The sequence below is a fragment of the Salminus brasiliensis genome, chromosome 13 (genome assembly GCF_030463535.1).
Source record: "Salminus brasiliensis chromosome 13, fSalBra1.hap2, whole genome shotgun sequence".
Taxonomy (NCBI): Eukaryota; Metazoa; Chordata; class Actinopteri; order Characiformes; family Bryconidae; genus Salminus; species Salminus brasiliensis.
In genome coordinates, this window is record NC_132890.1 from 9,799,704 (window position 1) to 9,821,468 (window position 21,765).

General features: G+C 42.2%; 1 protein-coding gene across 1 annotated transcript in view; it reads right to left on the reverse strand.

Moving 5' to 3' along the window:
* The window catches only part of zfpm1 (zinc finger protein, FOG family member 1), a 91,067-nt gene that overhangs the window by 43,023 nt on the left and 26,279 nt on the right, over nucleotides 1-21,765 (reverse strand). Inside the window, exon 2 of the mRNA XM_072695707.1 lies at nucleotides 5,827-5,970. Within this exon, the coding sequence (XP_072551808.1) occupies nucleotides 5,827-5,970 (144 nt within the window). The remainder of the gene's footprint in view (nucleotides 1-5,826; nucleotides 5,971-21,765) is intronic.

Below are 21,765 nucleotides of genomic sequence, written 5' to 3' on the forward strand. Positions count from 1 at the left end.
TTGTAGTGTTAATTTAACACAATACAATCAATTATTCCATGTAGTCACATGGTTTTACTGATCTGGGGAAAAAATCTCCAGATTTGTGCTCAGAAAACATCCCGACCAATAAAACTTTAAAACACCAGATTTGGGTTAATAAATCAATATCTGAATTTGGCATAAACAGGTTCAGTGGCCTGGAAGTAGTACATGAACAAAATCCCCTAATCTGCTTAAATCAATGAAACATCCGATAAAGCTGTCTGTGCTATATGTGTATATATGTGTGTGTGTGTGTGCGCGTGCATGTATGCTAAACAGACCCTGCTCTGCTGACCCCTCAGAACCTACTCAGAACTGCTTTATGTGTGTGGTGGCTTCCGTCTGATGATCAAAGGCAGTTGAAAGAGAAGTCTTCATATAGCAGTAACCCAAAACCCCTCCACACACGCCGGCTCTTTTGATTTACCAAGCGGAAAAGCTGAAAGAAGGCTCCTCTAACAGGCAGCAAGTGTGTGTGTGTCTTTCATTAATTATTTCATTACAGCGAATCCCTGTCATCAGCGTGAGAGCCACAGCGCATCTCTCACTCATTGATGAAGGTGATTAGTAAGTCCCTCTGAACACAGTGATCACCTTGCTGATAGGACTCTCTCTGTCTCTCTTTGTCTCTGGCCCCACACACACACACACACACACACACACACACACACACACACACACACACACACACACACACACACACAGAGAGAGAGACACACACAGAGAGAGAGAGACACACACACAGAGACACACACACACTGCGGCACCACTGTACCAACACTGGGACAACTGATACTTCGTCTTTCAGCCATGACAGAGGGATCCATCTCTCTCTGTCTAGCTCTCTATCCTTCTTTTTTGGAGGGTAAATCGCTGATCTTACAATGATTCGATTAAATTATGATTCTTTCGAAAATGATTCATTGATTCAGGATTTAGGATTCATTTAGGATTCATTTTGGTTTGATTCAGAATACACAACCTTTTTTCCCGATGTTCAGATTATTATTATTATTATTATTATAGCATTTGTTTGATTCTTTTTTATGATCGCCGATATCCCTTCATTTGGATGGCCTGTAGATGCTCACCAACTGACATTCAACTGATGCGCAGCTGAATGTCTATTAAATGCAACTGAACCTTAACCTTAAATGAACTCTAAAACCTAACCCTAAACCTAACCTTAACTTTAAACCTAACCTTGACCATAACCTTAAAAGAGTTTAATATAGGAGTTCATTTAATAGACATTCGGTTGAATGTTTGTTGAGCATCTACGAGGCCTTTACAACGGACCATCCACGTTTTCCACTTTGAAAATCAAACTTGTCTAGTCTCTTTCTGATGGTGGCGAGATGGAGAACCCGTGATGACATTGTAGAAATGTTGAAAACTTATTTACGCGCCTTGGGGTCTGTTCTTGTGTTCTTGGGCTGAACCTGCTGGGACGGCCTGACCTGCCCATGCTGGCAGCTGTTTTAAATGTTCCCCACTTGTGAAGTATTTTCCAGACAGTGGAACATCTCTAATTGTTCTCTAATAGAGTCTCTTCCCAGACTCATATGCATCTACAACCTTCTTTCTGAAGGCCTCAGAAAGCTTCTTGGATCTGGCTATGGTGATTCCACTCACTTCAACAATCAAGAGAGTTTAAATAAGACAATCCTCCACAATCCTCTCTAATGTTCTAATCATCTGCAGCTGATGTTCTACACCTGGTGTTAATTTGAGATATTTTAGGAAGTAACTACTTAGGTTAAAGTCTAAGTAATAGTAGTAGTCTAACAAGAAAGTAGCATTTCTGTTAATTACATTTAACAAATGTTTTAAAAAGACGTGTTTACCTGTTTAATGTTTCATAATCAATATCTAGCATTTTAAAACACTGATGTTGGTGAATCACTGCCTTCAGACTGATGCATCGCAGTGCTTTTTTTTTTTTTTTTTTCAACCCCTTCCCCAAGCCCACCCCGCCACCCCACTCCAAAGGGCTGGTCATCCGGGCGCACAAAGGCCGTGTTTACTCTCGCATTCCCATGGCGATAAAACGGCGATAGCTGCCGATCGATACAGGCCATAAACGTCAGCCTGTGTGACGCAGTCAGGCCAGCTATTATTAATGTAACAGTCTGGAGATTAGATCTGCATCGTCAAATAAACCTCTCTCTCTCTCTCTCTCTCTCTCTCTCATACACACACACATACACATTCTCCCAGAAACCATGTCCACCTAGACCCCTCTAACACATATGCATGCACTCACATTCGCACACACATGCACACACACAGACGTGCTTAGCCCCTGTCCCTGCGTATGGCGCCCTTATGATGCGTCCCCCTCCCAGTCTAAACAGTCCTATTATTTTCAGCTATAAATCACGTTGAATGGCACATTGATTTTATCCTGCAGCGCTCAGCTGGGGTAGTGGAGCTGGAGCCACAGTTATTGCATTTAATATTATCAATATTATCTCCCATATCATCGAAGCAGAGAAGGCAGGTATCGGGAAAAGGGAGTGGGGGTGGTGGGGGGGGGGGCATTTCTGGCACCAGTCTTGCTCCTCAACCTGTTCTGCCCCCTAACAACAACAACACACATACACACACACACAGCCAAACAACATATCTTCATCTGATAAGAGCAACTTCCTCTGTCACACCTGGAGGGCAAAGTCACCCAAGTAGCTCCAGTGCGACTCACCAGCCTCAATTTTCACTCATTTCTCATAAAGCTGCTCTTTTTTCACTTACCGCTGTAATACTCTGCCTACATAGTACTGGGAGAGAGGGTCAAGCTCCTGTCATGGGAGTACATATGGTGCAAGTGTGTGTCTTTGCCTGTGAGTGTGTGTTTGTTCTGACGCAGACTCTGAACACATTTTCCAGTTGCCGTTGGAAAACCAGACAAAACAAAGGTAAAAGAGGCTTTTCAAAGCCAATAAAATCATCTATATATATATATATATATATATATATATATATATATATATATATATATATATATATATATATACACACACTAAATTAGCTATATTAACATTTAGCACGGTTTAGGTTTAGGATCAGGCTTAAAAAACTCTCATTATATAAAGACACTTGCTAAAAAAGTTGTTATTCCAAGCTTTTTTTGGAGCATTTCTATTGGTCCATTCCTCATGAACGTTTGTCATAATGTACAGAAAACTGAATCAGACAATCAAATCTCATTTAAATCAAATGTTTGTGGACACCCCTTCCAATGAATGCATTCAGCTACTTGCACCCATTGCTGACACAGATGTGCAAATGCACAGACACAGCTTGTTTAGCCCCTTTAGAGAAGAAATGCCAATAGAACAGAACTCTCTGGAGCAGATAAACATGAACCTATTGGCACCACGCCTCCTAATGCCAGGCGGGGTATGAAGCCCCTCAGCATTGAGTTGTTGAGCAGTGGAGTTACTGTGTTCTCTGGAATGATGGGTAGTGCTCCATCCAGTACTTTGGGATGAGTTGCGGAGCTGGGACGAACTCTTTTTAATACCCTTGATTTTAGAAGAAACAGTGAATAAGCAGATGTCCCAATACTTCTGTCCATATAGTGTATATGCATTATTACTGAGTGCACTGTATATTGTGCACTGCCAGTATTAACTGTCGGAATAAGAATTCCAAAAATGTATCCAGGTACATAATTCAAATACACCAAGAAATCTTGATAAGAGGGACATATTTACTTTAGCTTTACCAGCTTGCTGCTAATATGAGGGACATCATCATTCATCTGGCTCCCAAAAACAATGTCAGAACAACCCCAGGAATTCAGTTCAGCCCAAGTCCAACAGTCCACAAGTGTCCATACAGGACTGGTGATGACTGTTGACCACGGTTGTTGTATATTCTACTGCAGAGTTCACCTGAACACAGTGTTAGTAGCGGGGAGGGGGGGGGGGGGTTGTGTTGAGCAGCACTGTGTATCCTGTGACTGGTCGAGTGTTTTTCTGAAGCGGTTATCAGGCGGTTATCACCTGTGTCTTTCTCTCCCAGATGGTGGATAAGGGAGCTGGCCTTTATTAGCCAGTGCTGGCCTGATAAAGACCTGGTATTGATCGCAGGTTGAAAGAGCAGGTTCGTCAAACACGGCTGATTTACAGAAGCCTGATAATAGCAGCACCGAGCAACAGAGGAGCCCAGAGAGCGCGAGAGCAAGTGAGAGTGAGAGAGCGAGAGAGAGAGAGAGAGAGAGAGATACACATATTATGGTGACGTGGCCCTTTTCTTCCTATATCTTTAGAGGACACAAACGAGACCGAATCATGCAGACATTCACACAAACTGATTCATACACATCAGCAGCTCCATCTCCATTTGTGCTTCTTTGTTGGCACAAATCAACATGTGATGTAAATTTATAAGGTGTTCTCAGAGTGCCTGCATCAATTCTGCATTCATGCACAGTCTCCCTCTCTCCCTTACGCTCACACACTCACACACACACACAAACGAGGATCATCTCTAATCTAGTCCTGATTAGCACCTGACAGAGTTTCCATGCGTTTATCACAGCCAGCCAACGAACAGGCTCTTATCAGTAGAGCCCCAAATTTCACAAGAACAGGAATTTTCCAGATTAAGAAAAGAAAAACAGAAATATTAACTTTGAATGTATCATCTGAGCTCAGGCTAAAAAAACACAGATAAAAGGAGGTGAATACTGATGGCCCGGAAACACAGAGTACCATACCTGGCCCTTACACTCAAACTCTGTCTTTTATCAAGGACATAAATAGCCCAAAAATGCCATCACGGCAAGACATGCAAGACTGCTTGTCACCATTGGCTTTTATAATGCTGATCAATCCAAAAAAAAAAAGTCCAAAAGCATTTTGTAGCCGCATCTAAGCAAATCTAAGCACAGATTTAAGGAAGCTGAAGGACAGGTCCAGGATCAACTGTTCTGTGACTTTGCACCTCATCCTATGTATGAACAGCAAGCTACACTCAAAATACAGTAGCTTCCTCATGGGTTCTTTAGTTAACGAAATGGTGCTTTATAGAAGTAGGACAACTCCAAGAACTAGCTGAAAGCTTAAATGGTTCTTTATATAAAAGAGAAACTCCTGTATATTGTCACTGTCTCGTAAAAACCTTGTATCTACATTTTAAGCACAATGTATCTGGCAGTTTTCCTCAACATCGTAGCTTTTCTATGATAAATGGACCAATAGAAATGCTCCATAATGGCTGCGGTGGTCTAATGCGCTAAAATCCGTGCCATGCCGCTTTGCCATCAGCACAGACATCGGTTAGCCAGTGTGATGGAGCTGGAGACCCAGCAGTTTTCTTCGCGTGAGAAGGCTGCCCAGCAGCTTCGGAGGAGACATCTGTTAAGTCCTGACCCTCCTAATGTCGGGAGCATTGCTAGTGCGAGTTACGAACAGGTTGGTTAAATGGCAGTCCCAAATTATCAACAGACAAATTAAAAAAGTGAAGAAGTCACTATTTTGGTGATACACTATATGGGCAAAAGTATTGGGACACAGGCTCAATTTTTATTTCTTCTAAAAATCAAGGGTATCCGGTTTTGTTGGAGCAACTTTCTATACTGTCCAAAAAAGTTTTCTTTTTTGAATATACGGGTAGTGAAGAAGATTTCTGCGTGACGGCAACAATATGGTTTTTCAGAGAGCCTTCAAAAATGGTTCCATAAAGCTCCAAAAAGGGTTCTACTGATATCACAAATTTAGAACCCCCTTTTTCCAAGACAAATGAAATGAAAAAAGAAAAAAAAAAAACTGGGTGTCCAACTGTATTGTTTACCTTCATTATAAAGCGGTGCAAAGGAGGGACTAGAGCCATCACACTCCGCCGAGTCCTCCTGATCCGACGCCCCGCCCTCCTCTCCTGAGAGACTGACATCATCAGGTAGATTCTCCTCACCGCCGTCAAGATCCCCTATAGAGCCTACAGAGAAAGCGAGGAGAGAAGGAGAGTTAAAATGTGAATAATGCAGTAAATACAGTATTTTACGATTTCCAAAAACTTTTAAGGTGTTGGTGTACCCGTGCATGCACTGTACAAGCCTACTCTTGCTATATCTTGCAAAATTCACAGCTGAAAATCCTTTACAGTCTAGGCTTAAGCTTAATCTGGGTCTAGGAGGCTGTCCCAAAAGGTTACAGATCGAGAATTCTCATCGAAATTAAAAAACGCAAACATTTCAGAAAAGAAAATGGGAGGAAAGCCAAGTACCCAAAGTTAGCCCTTTACAACCACACTGATAAAAGCATATCATGCTAAAGCGTGATCCCAGTCTGTGCACTGAGAGGGATTTAAGCTATGTGGATAGCCTGTGTTAACGATTATAAAGGACTGAGGGTATACTATAAATATAAGATTATGAAGTGCATGATTATAAGAGGAAAACCCTGATTAAATTCCAACCCCTAATTCCCTTAAAGTGCCTTTTCTGCAGATTTAATTGGATGGAAATCCCAAAGCTTAGGAACACAAGCTAAGTGGATGTATATGTTGGATCACACACTAAAAATGGTTATTGCATTATTGCATTATTCTAAAACAAAAAAAAGGACTTTTACTGTATTTTTACAGTATAGTTCAATTATAATTGCTTTATATATAATTGCTATTTATATATAGATTTATATTGCAAACATGACATGCTGTAGTAAAATAGCCAACATCAGACAGTAAGAAAAATACAATTAGGCTCATTAATAAAAATAAAGCACATTCCCCAACAAACGGAATAAAGTGCTTTCCACTGTTTATTTTATCTTACAGTGTTACCATTAAAACGTGTAGGACAAAGCTCCTCATCACTGCAGTAATAATCAAAGCCTAGAGAATGAAAAGTTACTGTGCAAATCGAGTCTATTCTTCGCCATTCTAATGCAGCGCATGAGCCAGCGGCTCACTGGACGAATGCATTACTCCCGAGAGAGTACCTTGACAGTCTGCATGTTAATTCATCCCTCCGCCACGGTTATTATTCCAATGAGGATTAAGATCTAAGCGGCCGCGGATGGAGAAGAAGCGAACCCAGTCCATAAATAACGACCTCCACTTTGCGTTATTAGTGCATTAAAAGTAGGCGCAAGATCCCGCATGTTTCACATAGCTGCCTATTTGGGAAAGCCTCATAGAACCCTTAAAAAAATCTAAATTTTGACAGTGTTTGTAAATTAATTTTCATTGTGGCGAATGGGGAGGGGATTGTTCGGAGCTAAAGCCGTGACTGGAGGCGTATATATTTACACTCCTAGAACAAAGAGGCCTATAATCTATACAAAGCACACAACAATACCCGTGAATAAAGAGCCTTGTAGAAAAAGGCAAAGGCAATTTTTCTAATTCTGTTAATTTCACTTCCAAAGCAATTAAAACGTGGTGGAGATAATGCTTGGAAACAATCGCTCCCTGACAAAGTGTTTCTGTCTTTGTAAATGAAACATCTTTAGGCTAATTTCGACTTCCACGCCTGCATGGTTCACTGTAATTTCAGATAAAATTAACACAGTTAGATTTGGACCTTAATAATGAAGAGAGAGAAAGAGGGGAAGTTAAAAAAAAATTATAAAAAAAAAGATCGATCCCATATGCAATATTTTTAGAATGTAGCCTGAGCCTTGCTCGATCTAATTTCCTATATCTGCGAAGACATTTTCATACAATTAATTTTCCTTTAATCATAATTGTACAAAGGGGCCCTTCTCTGTTTAAAAAGTCCAATTATATTACATGTTTAAATGTAAGTTTGAATTACGATTTTCTTTCCCCATTACTGCTCCGCTTAAATGAATCAATCGCTGCATCGCTGCTTTCACACATCAAATGGTGCAGAAAAACTTTTTTCTGCTCTCTTCTTTCTCCCTTTTCTCCCTTTCATGAACGGGCCAATCCATATCTCTCCCGGCAGGCCGGAGGAAAGGATATTACTGGATGCATTCGCCACCAAGCGTAATTTGTTTGTGGTCAATTAAAAGCAAGGGGAATTGGTCTGTGGGACAAAAAGTGATATTCAGTCATCTCGAAGCAATTCCACCGGGGCTATTCATGCACTGTTATCAATTCGAGGGAAAATGACACAAATGCTCTTGCCTTGCGAAATGACCATGCAGACCTCTACTTACTGGTAATGATGACACTTGTGTGTGTGTGTGTGTGTGTGTGTGTTTGCGGCAGTTACATATTTAGTAGGCAAACTGCTTTACCCCTCTGCCAATCGCAGGCTGAACGATACAGCATTCTTAGAGCTGGGAGATTACATTACATTTAAGGCATTATGGAAATCTTAAGAAAATCATTAAGACTTTCTACAGAAGTACTGGAGCTGCTTTTCACAACATTGTTCTGAATATCTTGGAGTTTATCATAAGATTCTTTGTCAGTTATTTCTTAGAAAAGCTTCTGTTAATCTGGCCACAGTTGGTGTAGCACATAATCAGAGCTTCTTAACACCTCAGAACTGAAAACCACATCACACCTCCAAACATGTGCACTGTCACACCCCTAGTAAGGGCCAATATTGTGGCACATGGCTGGTGTGGTGAAGAAGGCAGTGAGAGGTAGGAGTGAGAGAATGAAGGAGATAACTAGAGCAATGAGAGACATTCTCATACACACACACACATTCACACACAGGACTTTTGAGTCCTAACTGCCACTCGAACAGGCAGAACAAAGTGGCTGAGCTGATGAAGGAAGAGGAGATACTGCTTTATTAACTGGCCTCGTCCACATCAAACCTGTGTGCTTAGCGGCGGTGATTAAATACAGAGACAACACATCAAACCTGAGCCTGATTAAACACACATACCTCATACATACACACACACAGACACACAGCGTACGCACGCATACTCTTACACTAATCACCACATTACAAAACAGCCCAAAAGGAGGAAAAGAGCTTCCCTTGTATCAGGCAATCAGGGAAACGGGGGGGGGGGGATGAGAACATTCTGAAGAGGAAGAGTGGGCCTTTGGTGCGTGTCTTGAACCGTGCCGGTGTGCTTCCAGAAGAACAAACCACAGTACCTGACTTGAAATTTTCATGCGCAAGAGCAACTGCGTGTACACATTGATCAGAGTCAAGGGCATTAAAACACTGCTAGTAATATTAATCAGGTAAAGCTGGAGGCCAGGCTGTACCTTTGGCGCCAGGAGGCGTGTCCACGTAAGCAATCTCGAAATCCCCAAAGACACAGCGCAGAAGCAGGAGCAGGAGCAGGAGCTAGCGCTAGCTTTGATCGGCTCCTCCGATATCATATTCCGGACTGATCTGGGCACTGATCTGAAAGCCCTAAATGAGGAGATTGATCAGGGCACAAACAGGCAGGTGTAGTGGAGCTATCGATCGCAGCTGGTCAGGCTTGTGAAAACGCGCTGAAATGATTGATGAGCCGCTAGAGCGGAGGGACAGCGGCCTGGCCGGCCGGGCAGGGTGTCAGCAGAGTCGCTGGAGCTACTGATAAGGTGTGTGCCTCGGGCCTGGTGCGTTTTAGCCTGCCAGGGTGTGAATGGCAGCGTGGCAGGACCATAGCATCCACACACACACGCTTTCACACACGTGTGTAGTGTGCTGTTAGTGCTTGCGCTGATGCAAACGACCTTGTGTCACAATTGGAACAAGCTATGGTTTGGTTCTCTATTAACTTGTCAGCCACAAGAGAGTTAGAGAGTTCAGGATCACCACCCCACCTCATCCCAACACATCCCAACACATCCCAAAAGTATTGGATGGAACACCTCTATCATTCCAGGGAACACAGTTCCACTGCTCCACTGCTCAATGCTAAGGGGCTTAATATCCCTCTGGCCTACGTCTGGCATTAGTCATGGTGCCAATAGGTCCATGTATGTCTACTTCAGAGAGTCCTGTTCTATTGACCAAACTTGTCTACAGGGACTAGACAAGCTGTGTGTGCGTGCGTGTGTATGTATCTGAATGCATTTATTAGAAGGGGTGTCCACAAGCATCGATTCTATAGAGAGACAATCTACTATTTACTATATTGAGGATACCATGAGTGCTTAATAAACACTGATCGGCTGCAGGTTTCATTACTAACAGTGTAATTAGACTGGTTTAATTAGATGAAGAGCAGCAGATGTTGAATAAAAATCATTTTTAGTCAGTACAGGAGAGTCTCTGAATAGTAGTTTAGAAGAATCTGTATGAATCTATGATAAATATTGTGTATCTCTTTAAATATTGTTATATAGTATTTTCACCATATCGCCCCAGCCCTATTCTATCTGCTATCAGTGCTATTCCAGGGTCAGGGCACCAGAAACTGCACTATTTAATTCTATGCAACACTAGGGGGCAGGTGGCATAGCAAAACACTCCAAGAACTGCATAATGCTGTGAAACCAGGGTCACGTGTAAAGTACTGTACAGTCCATTTGATTTTATTACTTAAGGTGTCCAGAAATGCATGTGTAAAGCATGTCCATTAGGGTGGTCTCAAAGTGCGAATCACACATCCTCGCTGTGGGGGGGGCCCAGGAGCAAGAAAAAAAAATCTAATTCTTGCATAATGCTACTACTAACTGGTCGAGAGAGCGTTCAGTGTGATGCTCACTCCACCATGTAGGAATTCTTTTTGTGCTTTCAGAAAGCCCAACTCAAAATCTCACTGCTTATCCTGTAAATGTACCTTTTTAGAGAATTAGATTTTTATTTATAATTCCAACAACAAAATGACACAGAATCCAATCAGAGGAAACAACACAGCTAATGCTTAGCATAGCTGAAACTCTGGGGTAAACAAGATTGTGGCAGGCCAGGTGGATATGGCCCCCTCGCTTCAATCAGTCAAATCGCACAAGTGTGCGAAGATAACCGGCACGATAACGCCTGATTATTATACAGTGACGGGCGGTGACGATTTTCCGTGTGTTTGGGCTCAGCGCACTTCAAAAGGGCTAGCCTAATGCTCACTGTGGGTTTGACAGCGGGACGTCAAACATCAAACAGCCTGGGCCCAGGACACCGCAAAGAGGTAGGGCACGTTTAAAGGCGTCCTTCTACTCTGTTATCTCTCTCTCTCTCTCTCTCTACATTTCTCTTTTGATTCTACCCTTTTTCTCTTCCGCCCTCCATCAAAAGCCAAGTCATTGCCATGCATTTTTAAGAGCTTATTCTGTGAAATATTCCTGAGTTATGCCATCCCTCACTTTCCGTTTTTCCTTTTTCTCTTCTGTGTCTCGGCCCGACTATCTCTCTCTCGTGTTCCCTCTTTGCTTACCATTTCTCTTTTAGTTCTACCTTTTCCTTTTCTGCCCTCTATCAAAAGCCTCCGCACTTCCTAGCTGTGTAATTTTTGCCTTCCCTTGTTTTCCCGTCTTTCTTTCCCTCTTTCATTTCAGGTCTCAGCCTCTTTGCCTTCTGATCTCTCCCTGATTCGGTCTCTCTCTCCCCTACTTCCTGTCTTCTCTCTCTCTCTCTCTCTCTCTCTCTCCTTCCTTCCTTCCTTCTCCCTCTCCCTGCTTTTCTCTCTCCTTCCTTCCTTCCTTCCTTCCTTCTCCCTCTCCCTGCTTCTCTCTCTCTCCTTCCTTCCTTCCTTCTCCCTCTCCCTGCTTTTCTCTCTCCTTCCTTCCTTCCTTCCTTCTCCCTCTCCCTGCTTTTCTCTCTCTCCTTCCTTCCTTCCTTCTCCCTCCTTCTCTCTCTCTCCTTCCTTCCTTCTCCCTCTCCCTGCTTCTCTCTCTCTCCTTCCTTCCTTCCTTCCTTCTCCCTCTCCCTGCTTCTCTCTCTCTCCTTCCTTCCTTCCTTCTCCCTCTCCCTGCTTCTCTCTCTCTCCTTCCTTCCTTCCTTCTCCCTCTCCCTGCTTCTCTCTCTCTCCTTCCTTCCTTCCTTCCTTCTCCCTCTCCCTGCTTTTCTCTCTCTCCTTCCTTCCTTCCTTCCTTCCTTCTCCCTCTCCCTGCTTCTCTCTCTCTCCTTCCTTCCTTCCTTCTCCCTCTCCCTGCTTCTCTCTCTCTCCTTCCTTCCTTCCTTCCTTCTCCCTCTCCCTGCTTCTCTCTCTCTCCTTCCTTCCTTCCTTCCTTCTCCCTCTCCCTGCTTCTCTCTCTCTCCTTCCTTCCTTCCTTCCTTCTCCCTCTCCCTGCTTCTCTCTCTCTCTTTTCTTCCTTCCTTCTCCCTCTCCCTGCTTCTCTCTCTCTCTTTTCTTCCTTCCTTCTCCCTCTCCCTGCTTCTCTCTCTCTCTTTTCTTCCTTCCTTCTCCCTCTCCCTGCTTTTCTCTCTCTCCTTCCTTCCTTCCTTCTCCCTCTCCCTGCTTCTCTCTCTCTCCTTCCTTCCTTCCTTCTCCCTCTCCCTGCTTCTCTCTCTCTCCTTCCTTCCTTCCTTCTCCCTGCTTCTCTCTCTCTCCTTCCTTCCTTCCTTCTCCCTCTCCCTGCTTCTCTCTCTCCTTCCTTCCTTCCTTCTCCCTCTCCCTGCTTCTCTCTCTCCTTCCTTCCTTCCTTCTCCCTCTCCCTGCTTCTCTCTCTCTCCTTCCTTCCTTCCTTCTCCCTGCTTCTCTCTCTCTCTCTCTCTCTCTCCTTCCTTCCTTCTCCCTGCTTCTCTTCTTCCTTCCTTCCCCCTGCTTTTCTCTCTCTCTCTCTCTCTCTCTCTCTCTCTCTCTCTCTCTCTCTCTCTCTCTCTCTCTCTCTCTCTCTCTCTCTCTCTCTCTCTCTCTCTCTCTCTCTCTCTCTCTCTCTCTCTCTCTCTCTGACTGGAAGCGTCATTCTGTGTGGATAGCTGCGAGCCGTTCGCGGTTATCGGCTCCTGCAGACTCTCTCTGCCGGTCTGATCTGTCTCCTCTTCATTAAGCAAATACGCCGACGTGGAAATGAAAACATAATAGCTATTTGATTTCCAGCGAGATATTTTGCATATTGGTTCGAAGCTGATAGTGGAATTTCATCAAGTCGTTTTTTTTTCCCCTTCATGCTTTAAAAACGGCATGACTGAGCTGGGCGGCTTCAGCAGGATTTCTTTACATTGCTGGGAAGAGGAGTTCTGGGGGGGTGATGGTGATGGTGATGGGGGGGGGGCGAGAGAGAGGAAGAGAGAGAGAGAGAGAGAGAGAGAGGGAAAGAGAGAGAGGGGAAAAAAATAGAAAAGCAGCAGTTCCCCAGGAAGACTACTTAAACGATTAAATATCCCCCTATTCCCCCTTTTCTCTTTTTGATAACGGGGGAAGGAAAATTTAAAGAATTCACAGTGCTTTAGGTTCACTATACTAATCAGAGATAGGGGGGAGAAAATTAACTCCTTAATGAGCAGGAGCCGTCTCCGTGATAATGGGCCAGCCAGGAGAGAAGATGGGACGAGAGACAGAGTGAGAGAGAGAGATATAGAGAGAGAGAGAGAGAGAGAGAGAGAGGGAGAACGAAAGCTGAGAAGAAAGAAAAAAAAAAAAGCTAAGAAGAAGAAGAAGAACAGAGATACTACATTCACTCGCATTCACTCGCATGGGTGAAATCTGATGCCCCCCACCACTCTGGAAATTGTTCTTTGTGTCCGCAGAGGGCAGGTGAGATCGTAGGCAGCGATATCGCCGTGGCTACAAGCTGGCCGGCATCGCCGTGGAGATGGATTGTCCTGCGTGGGGGTATTTCTCAAGGCCCTGGGAGAGAAAAACTAGCCCTGCGAACACAGATCAACAGAGCTCCTCACGGCAATCTATCAGATCCCCCTCCTCTACAAGAAAACTCTGCCCGGCAAAAACGCTTTTTTCTGTCCACAAGAACGCGGCACAGGTTCTACCACCTTTTGATGAGTGATGGCTCTGACTCTCAAAAATTGTACAAAAACTGTACAAGTGATGGGTTGCAACATGTTCCACTGGTTTGCAGTAATGTAGTCTTTTTCTTTCTGTAGTCCTTTACCAACGCAAAGGCCTTCACACACACTGTGTTAATTACAATGCTGTAGCGGTGGGCAGTATGAGATAAATATAGGCAATATAATATAAATATAATTTTACAATATTTCAAGATATTTTCACAATACATGTGCTGTCAGAATGCATATTTTCTGATAAGTTGGAATGAATAAAAACAATTACCCAATCCCCGGCTAACCTGAACCTGACATATGTGCTGGAATCACACCAGAACTATGACGACAACGGCCACCAGAAATGGGAAGTTTCAACCCACTGAGTCCATGTCCAAAGTTTAATTTGAAGATCTGTTATTTAGTGACTACCATAAATTATTATTCAGTAACTGCTATGAAACTAATATGTACAGTAACTTATACACTAACAGTCGATTAAGGGTGAAAAACTGATAGTATGGGCCCACAAACAGGCCTGTGCTGTTTGATGGATTTTAACATCCCTGGAAAAGCAATGCATTTCTTGATATATGAATGTCACAAACTTCCAATCTTCTCCCTCCAAAAACAAACAAACAAACAAACAAATCAAACAAAAACAAAAAAACACACGTCACTTCAGAGATTTAGCATTCGGGAATCTTGTCAGGATCCTGAAGGTTTTTTCCTTGATTTTATGATTATTATATTCCACATTGCTATATTCCTTTTCTGCAATACATTCTAAGCAAAAGCAGCTCTATATAGCACCAACAAAAGGGGTTCTTTTACTTTTACATTAACAGAATATATGTATATATGTATATATATATATATATATATAATAAAATAAATAAGGTTCTATAAGAAGCATTTTACCAGGCAAAGCATCAGCTCCCACATGATTCCTCGAGTTATCATGGTCCAATGTATCCTGTTTTAAAGAACCCTTAAAGAACCCTTTTTAAAGTGTGTGTTATCTATTCCAGAAGTGCTGATGATATCCACAACATAAAAAGCATATTTTTATATAAAATATTTAAGTCAGGTTAAGCTCTTGTCTTATACATACAACAATTATTTTTGAATTATTCACAAACTCTGACTTTTACACACTTGACTCCATGAAGCCTTTCAGAGCATCTGAACCTGAGAATCAGGTGCAACCAACGTCACCAGGAGTAAAACTAAAGACGAACCAGTTCCTCAGACACTGCAGATTCTGCAGATATTTAGTCAACACCTTTTTGTTCTGTGTTAATGAACATATTACTGTCCACTCTACAATCTCCTACAGAAAGTTAGCATTGGTCACGTCTGTTTTTACAAAGCTAGCGTTAATTCCATTTTTCTGCCCTTTAGTTTACATCGACAGTTTGACTTTTTTTCTTTTTTTTTTTTTTTTTACAGATATTTACAGATATGATGAATACATTAGAAATAGCCGAAATCAGTCAGTAAATTGAGGAATGCTTCTTAAAACAAATGGACCTAATTGGGGAGGGTAGATCTGGTTTTACATTTTGATCTAAGAACAAGAGGAACACAAGAGTACACACTCGACCTCTTGACCTCTTGAGTCAAAGAAGTCACATTCAGGTCACGACCCCAGCAAGCTTCGTCACAGCTTGTTACTTTCTCCACTGAACAACAGCACAATAGCAAAGTATGTAGTGTGTAACCAGATTTCTGCTCAATGCCCTCAACCATCACATGACTTTGTTCAGATCCACCAGCAATTTTTATTGCATAAAGAGACTCTCTAATGAGATTAACAGCACATTTTAAATATAATTTGCTCAGGTACTATATATATATATATATATATATATATATATAGTACCTGAGCAAATTATATTTAAAACGTGCTGTCTGAATGTTTGTGAACACCCCTTCTAATGACTGCATTCAACTACTTTAAGCTGTACTCATTGCTGACACAGATGTGCAAATGCACAAACACACATAGCTTGTGTAATTCCCTGTAGCACTACCAATAGAACAGAACTCTCTGGAGCAGATACACATAAACCTATTGGCACCATGCCTCCTAATTTTATTTTAATTTTTTTTAAAATAATCTTGATTTTGGAAGAAACAATAAATGAGCAGGTGTTCCAATACTTTTGTCAATATTGTGTATATCTGAGCATGTGCACATCCTTAAAAATAAAGGTGTTTCAAATGATTTTGTTTGGGAGTGATGCCATAGAAGAACCACTTTTAGTGCTTAAAGAACCACATTTGAGATGTGGGAGCATGGAGAACCCTTTAAAGATCTAAAGAACTCTCAAAGAACCTCCTATAGCATCATTCAAAGAACCATTGAAGCACTCATTATACATTACACACAGAGAGAGAGAGAGAGAGAGAGAGAGAGAGAGAGAGAGAGAGAATACTAGAGACACCAGTTTTTGTTTAACATGAAAGGTACCATTATTCTAATTTTGTTCTTTTTCTGAAGGTCAGAAGTCTGAAAGAGGATGTTCGAGCAGAGTGTGTGTGTGCGCATGTATAGGCATATTTTCTTGCTGATATGTGAAAGGGCCCCATGTCCAGCTTTCTCTGTGTGTGAGTGTGTATGTGTGCATCTGTGGTATGGTGTTTAGTGAAAAAAGGGAAAGAGAGAGAGAGTGCATTTGTACTGTTGCGTGCGTGTGTGTGTGTGTACCCTCTCAATGGCCTTGTGAGTGAGGGGGGGTGGGTTGAACAGATAGTGAGGGATGAAGAAAGTAGTTGATTCAGCCCCCCCCCTTCCCTCCCCATGGATCTTGGGCTGGTGGGAAAGTTGAAATCTGCTGCTATTTTCTATCGTTTATCAGGCTGCTTATCGCTGCGGCTCTTGTCTGCATGCCTGCCTTCCATAGAGCAGGGTCTCGCTTCTAGCTGCCTGGCAACTCAACTAACCCCCCCAGCCACCCCCCCCCCCCCCCCCCAACCCCTCCTTTCGATCACCCTCTGCCCTACCTAACCTGACACCAGTGCAGTCAGGGCTAGCACTACCTTCACCTGTACCATACTGTGAAAGATCAATGCAGTGTGAACTCCAATAACTCTGAACTCTGATAACTAGGGCTACCAGGGCATTTAGTCAAAATCTTAAAATCTAATATTCTGTAGGTCCCCCTCGTTCCACCAAAACAGCTCTGACCCCACCAAGACCTGTACTCTACAAAACATAGCCAGCATTAACTTTGTCATCAATTTGTACTACAGTAGCTTTTCTGGGCTTCACTCCCTTCGCTCCCCACACATCACTAAGCCTTGGGTGCCCACGACCCTGTTACCGGTTCACTGGTAATCCTTCCTTGAACCACTTTGGGTAGGTACTGACCACTGCAAACACAGCCTAGTCTAGGCCAAGACTAGGCCAAGACCTTCTTATGATCCTCATATCCAACACCAGTCAGCTAACAATACATTCACAATACAGTATTTTGTCCATGTTGTGTAGCTTTACTTTAAGGTTCTCCAACATATGAAATTAAACTACCTCTATATATTTCTATACACATATCCATTTATATAGTCCAAAGTACAAACAAAATAAGCCAGAAAGCAAAGTGCACCACTCACGGACCCTCAAAACATTTTTAAAACATCTGCCTTTCTGAACACACACACACACATATATATATATATATATATATTTTATATATATATATATATATATATATATATATATATATATATATATATATATTATATATATTTTTTTTTTTTTTTTTATTTATATATATATATATATATATATATATATATATATATATATATATATATATACATACACACACACACAGAGTAAGAACAGTGGAGCTGGTCAATAGTAGGATGCATTTAAGCAGGTGGAGAGGTCGCAAACAGCTCTGGGCTTCCGTCTATAGAGGGGGCGGAGCAACAGCTGCCATCAGCTGCGTCTGTTTGACTTCTAATGAGCGTCACCTCAACCAGCAGCATAAGGTTACACAGAGGTCACAATCTATTCTCTCTCAAACACAATGAAATAATGCACTGACTTTTAAAAGGAGAAAAACCTTGCGGTCAAAAATACTGATTAATTACAGTTCCAGAGGTCCTGGTCTGGGTCTAGGTATTCTCTGGAAAACTTTAGTCTTGCCCTGACGTTTTTTTTCTTTGACAGTAAGGGTTTCCTCCTTGCACACCTCTCATGAAAATGTGCAGTCTCTTTCTGATGATGCACTTTGATATCAACTATGACAGGAGCTACCTGTGGGTCTCGTGATGACATTGTAGAATTGTAAAATAGAAAAATACAATTTTTTTCAACCTCTAATGTTAAAATATGACAAAATAAAAAAAAACAAAAACACTAGCGATTATACTAATGTCATCGAAACTTCACACTAACTCTATCACACTGTACCGCTGCAGGGACTCGCAGACATTGTTGCATCTGTTATCAGACCCTTCGACTTCACAGATATGAACTGTCCTTGGATAAGCCTTAGGCAATTTTCACACACATTCTTTCATACAGTAACGCTAAAGCAGCGAGCCAAACCAAAGCAGCAAAGGCAAATGAAGCAATGACCACTGATAAATGGGCATATATCCCATACAGCAGCAAAATTGAAATCTGGCCTTGTATATGGGGGTGTGTTCTGCAAGCGTAAATGCAATCATGTTTGAGGAGCGGTCAGTTGGAGGGAGCAGGATTATGTGCAGGAGTTACAGGGTCAGCGAGTCGGCATGGTTGAAAGGCTCGGGGGAGGAGGAGTGTGTTCTTCACATCTTCTGTCTGAGTGACAGCAGAAGGATGCAGGAGGAGGGAGAAAGAGAGAGTGAGATTGCGATGGTATGCAGAGGACGCTCATCCTTCTCTCTGTCTCTCTTATCTAACGGTTCTCCTGTTCTCCAGCAGCTCCCTGCTCTCCTTCTCTCTCGCACTCTCTGTCTCAGTTCCTCAGAACACACCTACACAGGGGGAGTGGGAGGTACACTGGTGTAAAAGTGAACAGTGGCGTGTTGCGGTCCCATTTAAAACCATTCCTTCAGTCCTTCTCGGATCTTCTGCTCACATTTATGAAGAAGCCGACCAGCTATAAGATTAAAAGCACAGGTGAAGTGAATAACTTTGATGATCTGGTTAAAATGGCATGTGTCAAGGGGTCAGATATACGTATTAGCCAGCAAGTGAACAGTCATTTCGTGAAGTTGAGACATTGAAGGATCTGAGCCACTTTGACAAAGGGCTGTGATGGCTAGACAACTGGGTCAGAACATCACCATAAACATCAGGCAGGGAAAGAAAACTGGTGAACCAGCGGCAAGGCCAAAGGTGTCCAAGGCTCACTGATATCATCCATGGAGGCCCCACCTTACAATTTCCAGGATTTCAAGGCTCTACTGCTAGCATCTTGGTGCCAGATACTGCAGGACGCCTTAAGAGGTCTTGTGAAGCCCATACCTCGATAGGTCAGTACTGTTATGCTTTAGACTTGGTCAGTTTAGCAGAAACTTATTGGTTGACTGTCCTCCTGCCTGTACTCTGCGGTTTTCCCCCCTTTGTTGTAGGACAGTTCAACAGCTACCCACAAACTATTGGATTTAGTGGACCGCAGTGGGCCGTGGTGGTATTTCTAGAGGGGCAGTTGGTCATCTTGATTACAATGTCATTTAGTTCAACATTTTTAGGTATGAAAAATAATGTGGTGATAATTATTGGTCAAAATAAAACAATCACCAGCACAGCTAGTTACTTATCTTCATAATATAATATAATATAATGGAGTTTGTATACATATTTATTGTTAATTAAGTAAAGCAAAACTGGTATATTTATTTTCATTTTAAACAGTGGGGTCAGTTAAACCTTCCTGTGGGCCTCAAAAAAAGCCTGTGTGAGCTGCAAGCCGCAATAGGTTTAGGACCCCTGGACTAATCTATGCCACCCCTAGTGGTAAGCCCACTTAAAAAAACACAAAACACAGTAAACCACAAACAGCCACACACAAACACACACGACCTTCACCACTTATCCGCACTGTGACCATGAGACCCAGGCTTTGCAAAGTCAGACTCCTCCTCATACTACATACAAACACACACCCACTAACACAAACACACATATACCTGGGGCCTGTATACACACACACACACACACACTTTCCCAGCTGCTTCCCCGGGCCAAAGACTAAACAGCCCTGTCACAGTCAAGTGGAACAGGTCACCCAGCCCACGACTGGGTCACACTACCAGAGAGAGAGACTGAAGAGAACCTACTGCACAGCACGAGGCAGTGTTTAGACTAGCGCAGATAGATCTACAACCTAAACACACCGGCTGAAGGAACTGCTAACTGTATATGAGCTCATCAAGGGCACGATGTGACGTTTGTGTCCTTAATTTAGGATCTTCTCATTGGAACAAATACACAATGATATCAGAATCACACAAGCATCGGCGGATGTTTGCTTTAAAAAAATACAAATAAAAAAAACATTAGCATGGGAACCACATGATTAGTTCGGACATATATTTTGTGACCTAATACAGAATTTTTGATGATCTGAAATTCTCACTGCATTTGTAACTCTATTTAAATAAGTGTTTATCAGTAATGCTTATATAGACACAGGTAGTCCAGACAGATATTTTTTCTTATTAATATTAATGGAAAGTAATTTACCAATGTCAAGGAGTTCTGTCGTAACATAATCCACCACCCTGTTACATTCCTTCCAGCAGTTTGATGGAGCTGTACATTTTAGTGGGACACCCAAGTATATGCTAATAGATTGGGTATTGCATTTTAAGCTTAATCCAGTTCCAATCCTTTGGTTTTACCACTGTGCTCTAGCTGAGAATTCTATGCATCCTCTTTGAGCAGCTGTAAAGCAACTAGAAGCTATGGAAGGTCAGGAAGGTCAGTCTGACTTTATAAAAAAAATTAAAAGGAAATAAACGCACTATTAAAAGGTCATTTTATAGAAGACACACTGACTTTAAAACGTAAAGATGAAAGAAAATATAGTACAGTAAGTCAGTACTTTACAGCCACAATATGTAGCTGATTTTTTATGTTTGTCTAGGTGCATCCTGGTCTGTACATGTCCACAGAGAAACCGCAAACTATAGCTTCCCTCGCTATTGAGCACTCGTGTGGAGGAGGGAAATTAAAGAGAGTATAAGAGGACAGGGAGCAATTTAGGAGGGAGCAATTTAGGAGGGCTATGGAGTTTCTAGCCCTGTTAACAGAACACAAAAGTGAAAACGCAGGGTGCAATGGATCCACTACATTAAAACTCCTTAAAAAGGTCTTTACTTCACAGCGTTATTTGGCAAAAAAAAAAAAAAAAAGAAAAGGTGTTCTTTGGTAAGAGCAACATGTATTAATGGACAGATGACAAAGATCTGATTTCTTCTCCAATCTGCATCTACCTATGGCACAGATTTTACGGAAATCCTCATTTATGATAAGTTCATGCTTAACAGCTATATTATTTATGTGAAGTACTATTTTATTCTTGTTCTGTGTTCCACTTATGCCCGTAAGTGTGTGTTTGCTTTTCTGTGGAGCGTGAGAGTACAAGAAAGTCGGCTTTCTGGCCTGCAAAAACAGATGTGGTCCTTTATGGCTCTTGTATAATAGTTATGACTTAATCACCATAAAAGCACATAAAAACATAGACAACGCAAAGAGCTACTGCTCAGCAGCCAGCCCATGCAAGAGCTTACAAACACACACACACACACACACACACACACACACACACACACACACACACACACACACACACACACACACAAAAAAGCAGTAAAAAGCCCTCAGCAAGCAGTTGCTCAGGAGTGCAACCCCCCCCCCCCCCACACACACACACACACAAATCAATCAGCAGGTCATCTATGAAATACAGTAAAAGCAGTCGATTCCGATCACTTCATTCTACGTCGGTTTGAGTGGAAACGTATGA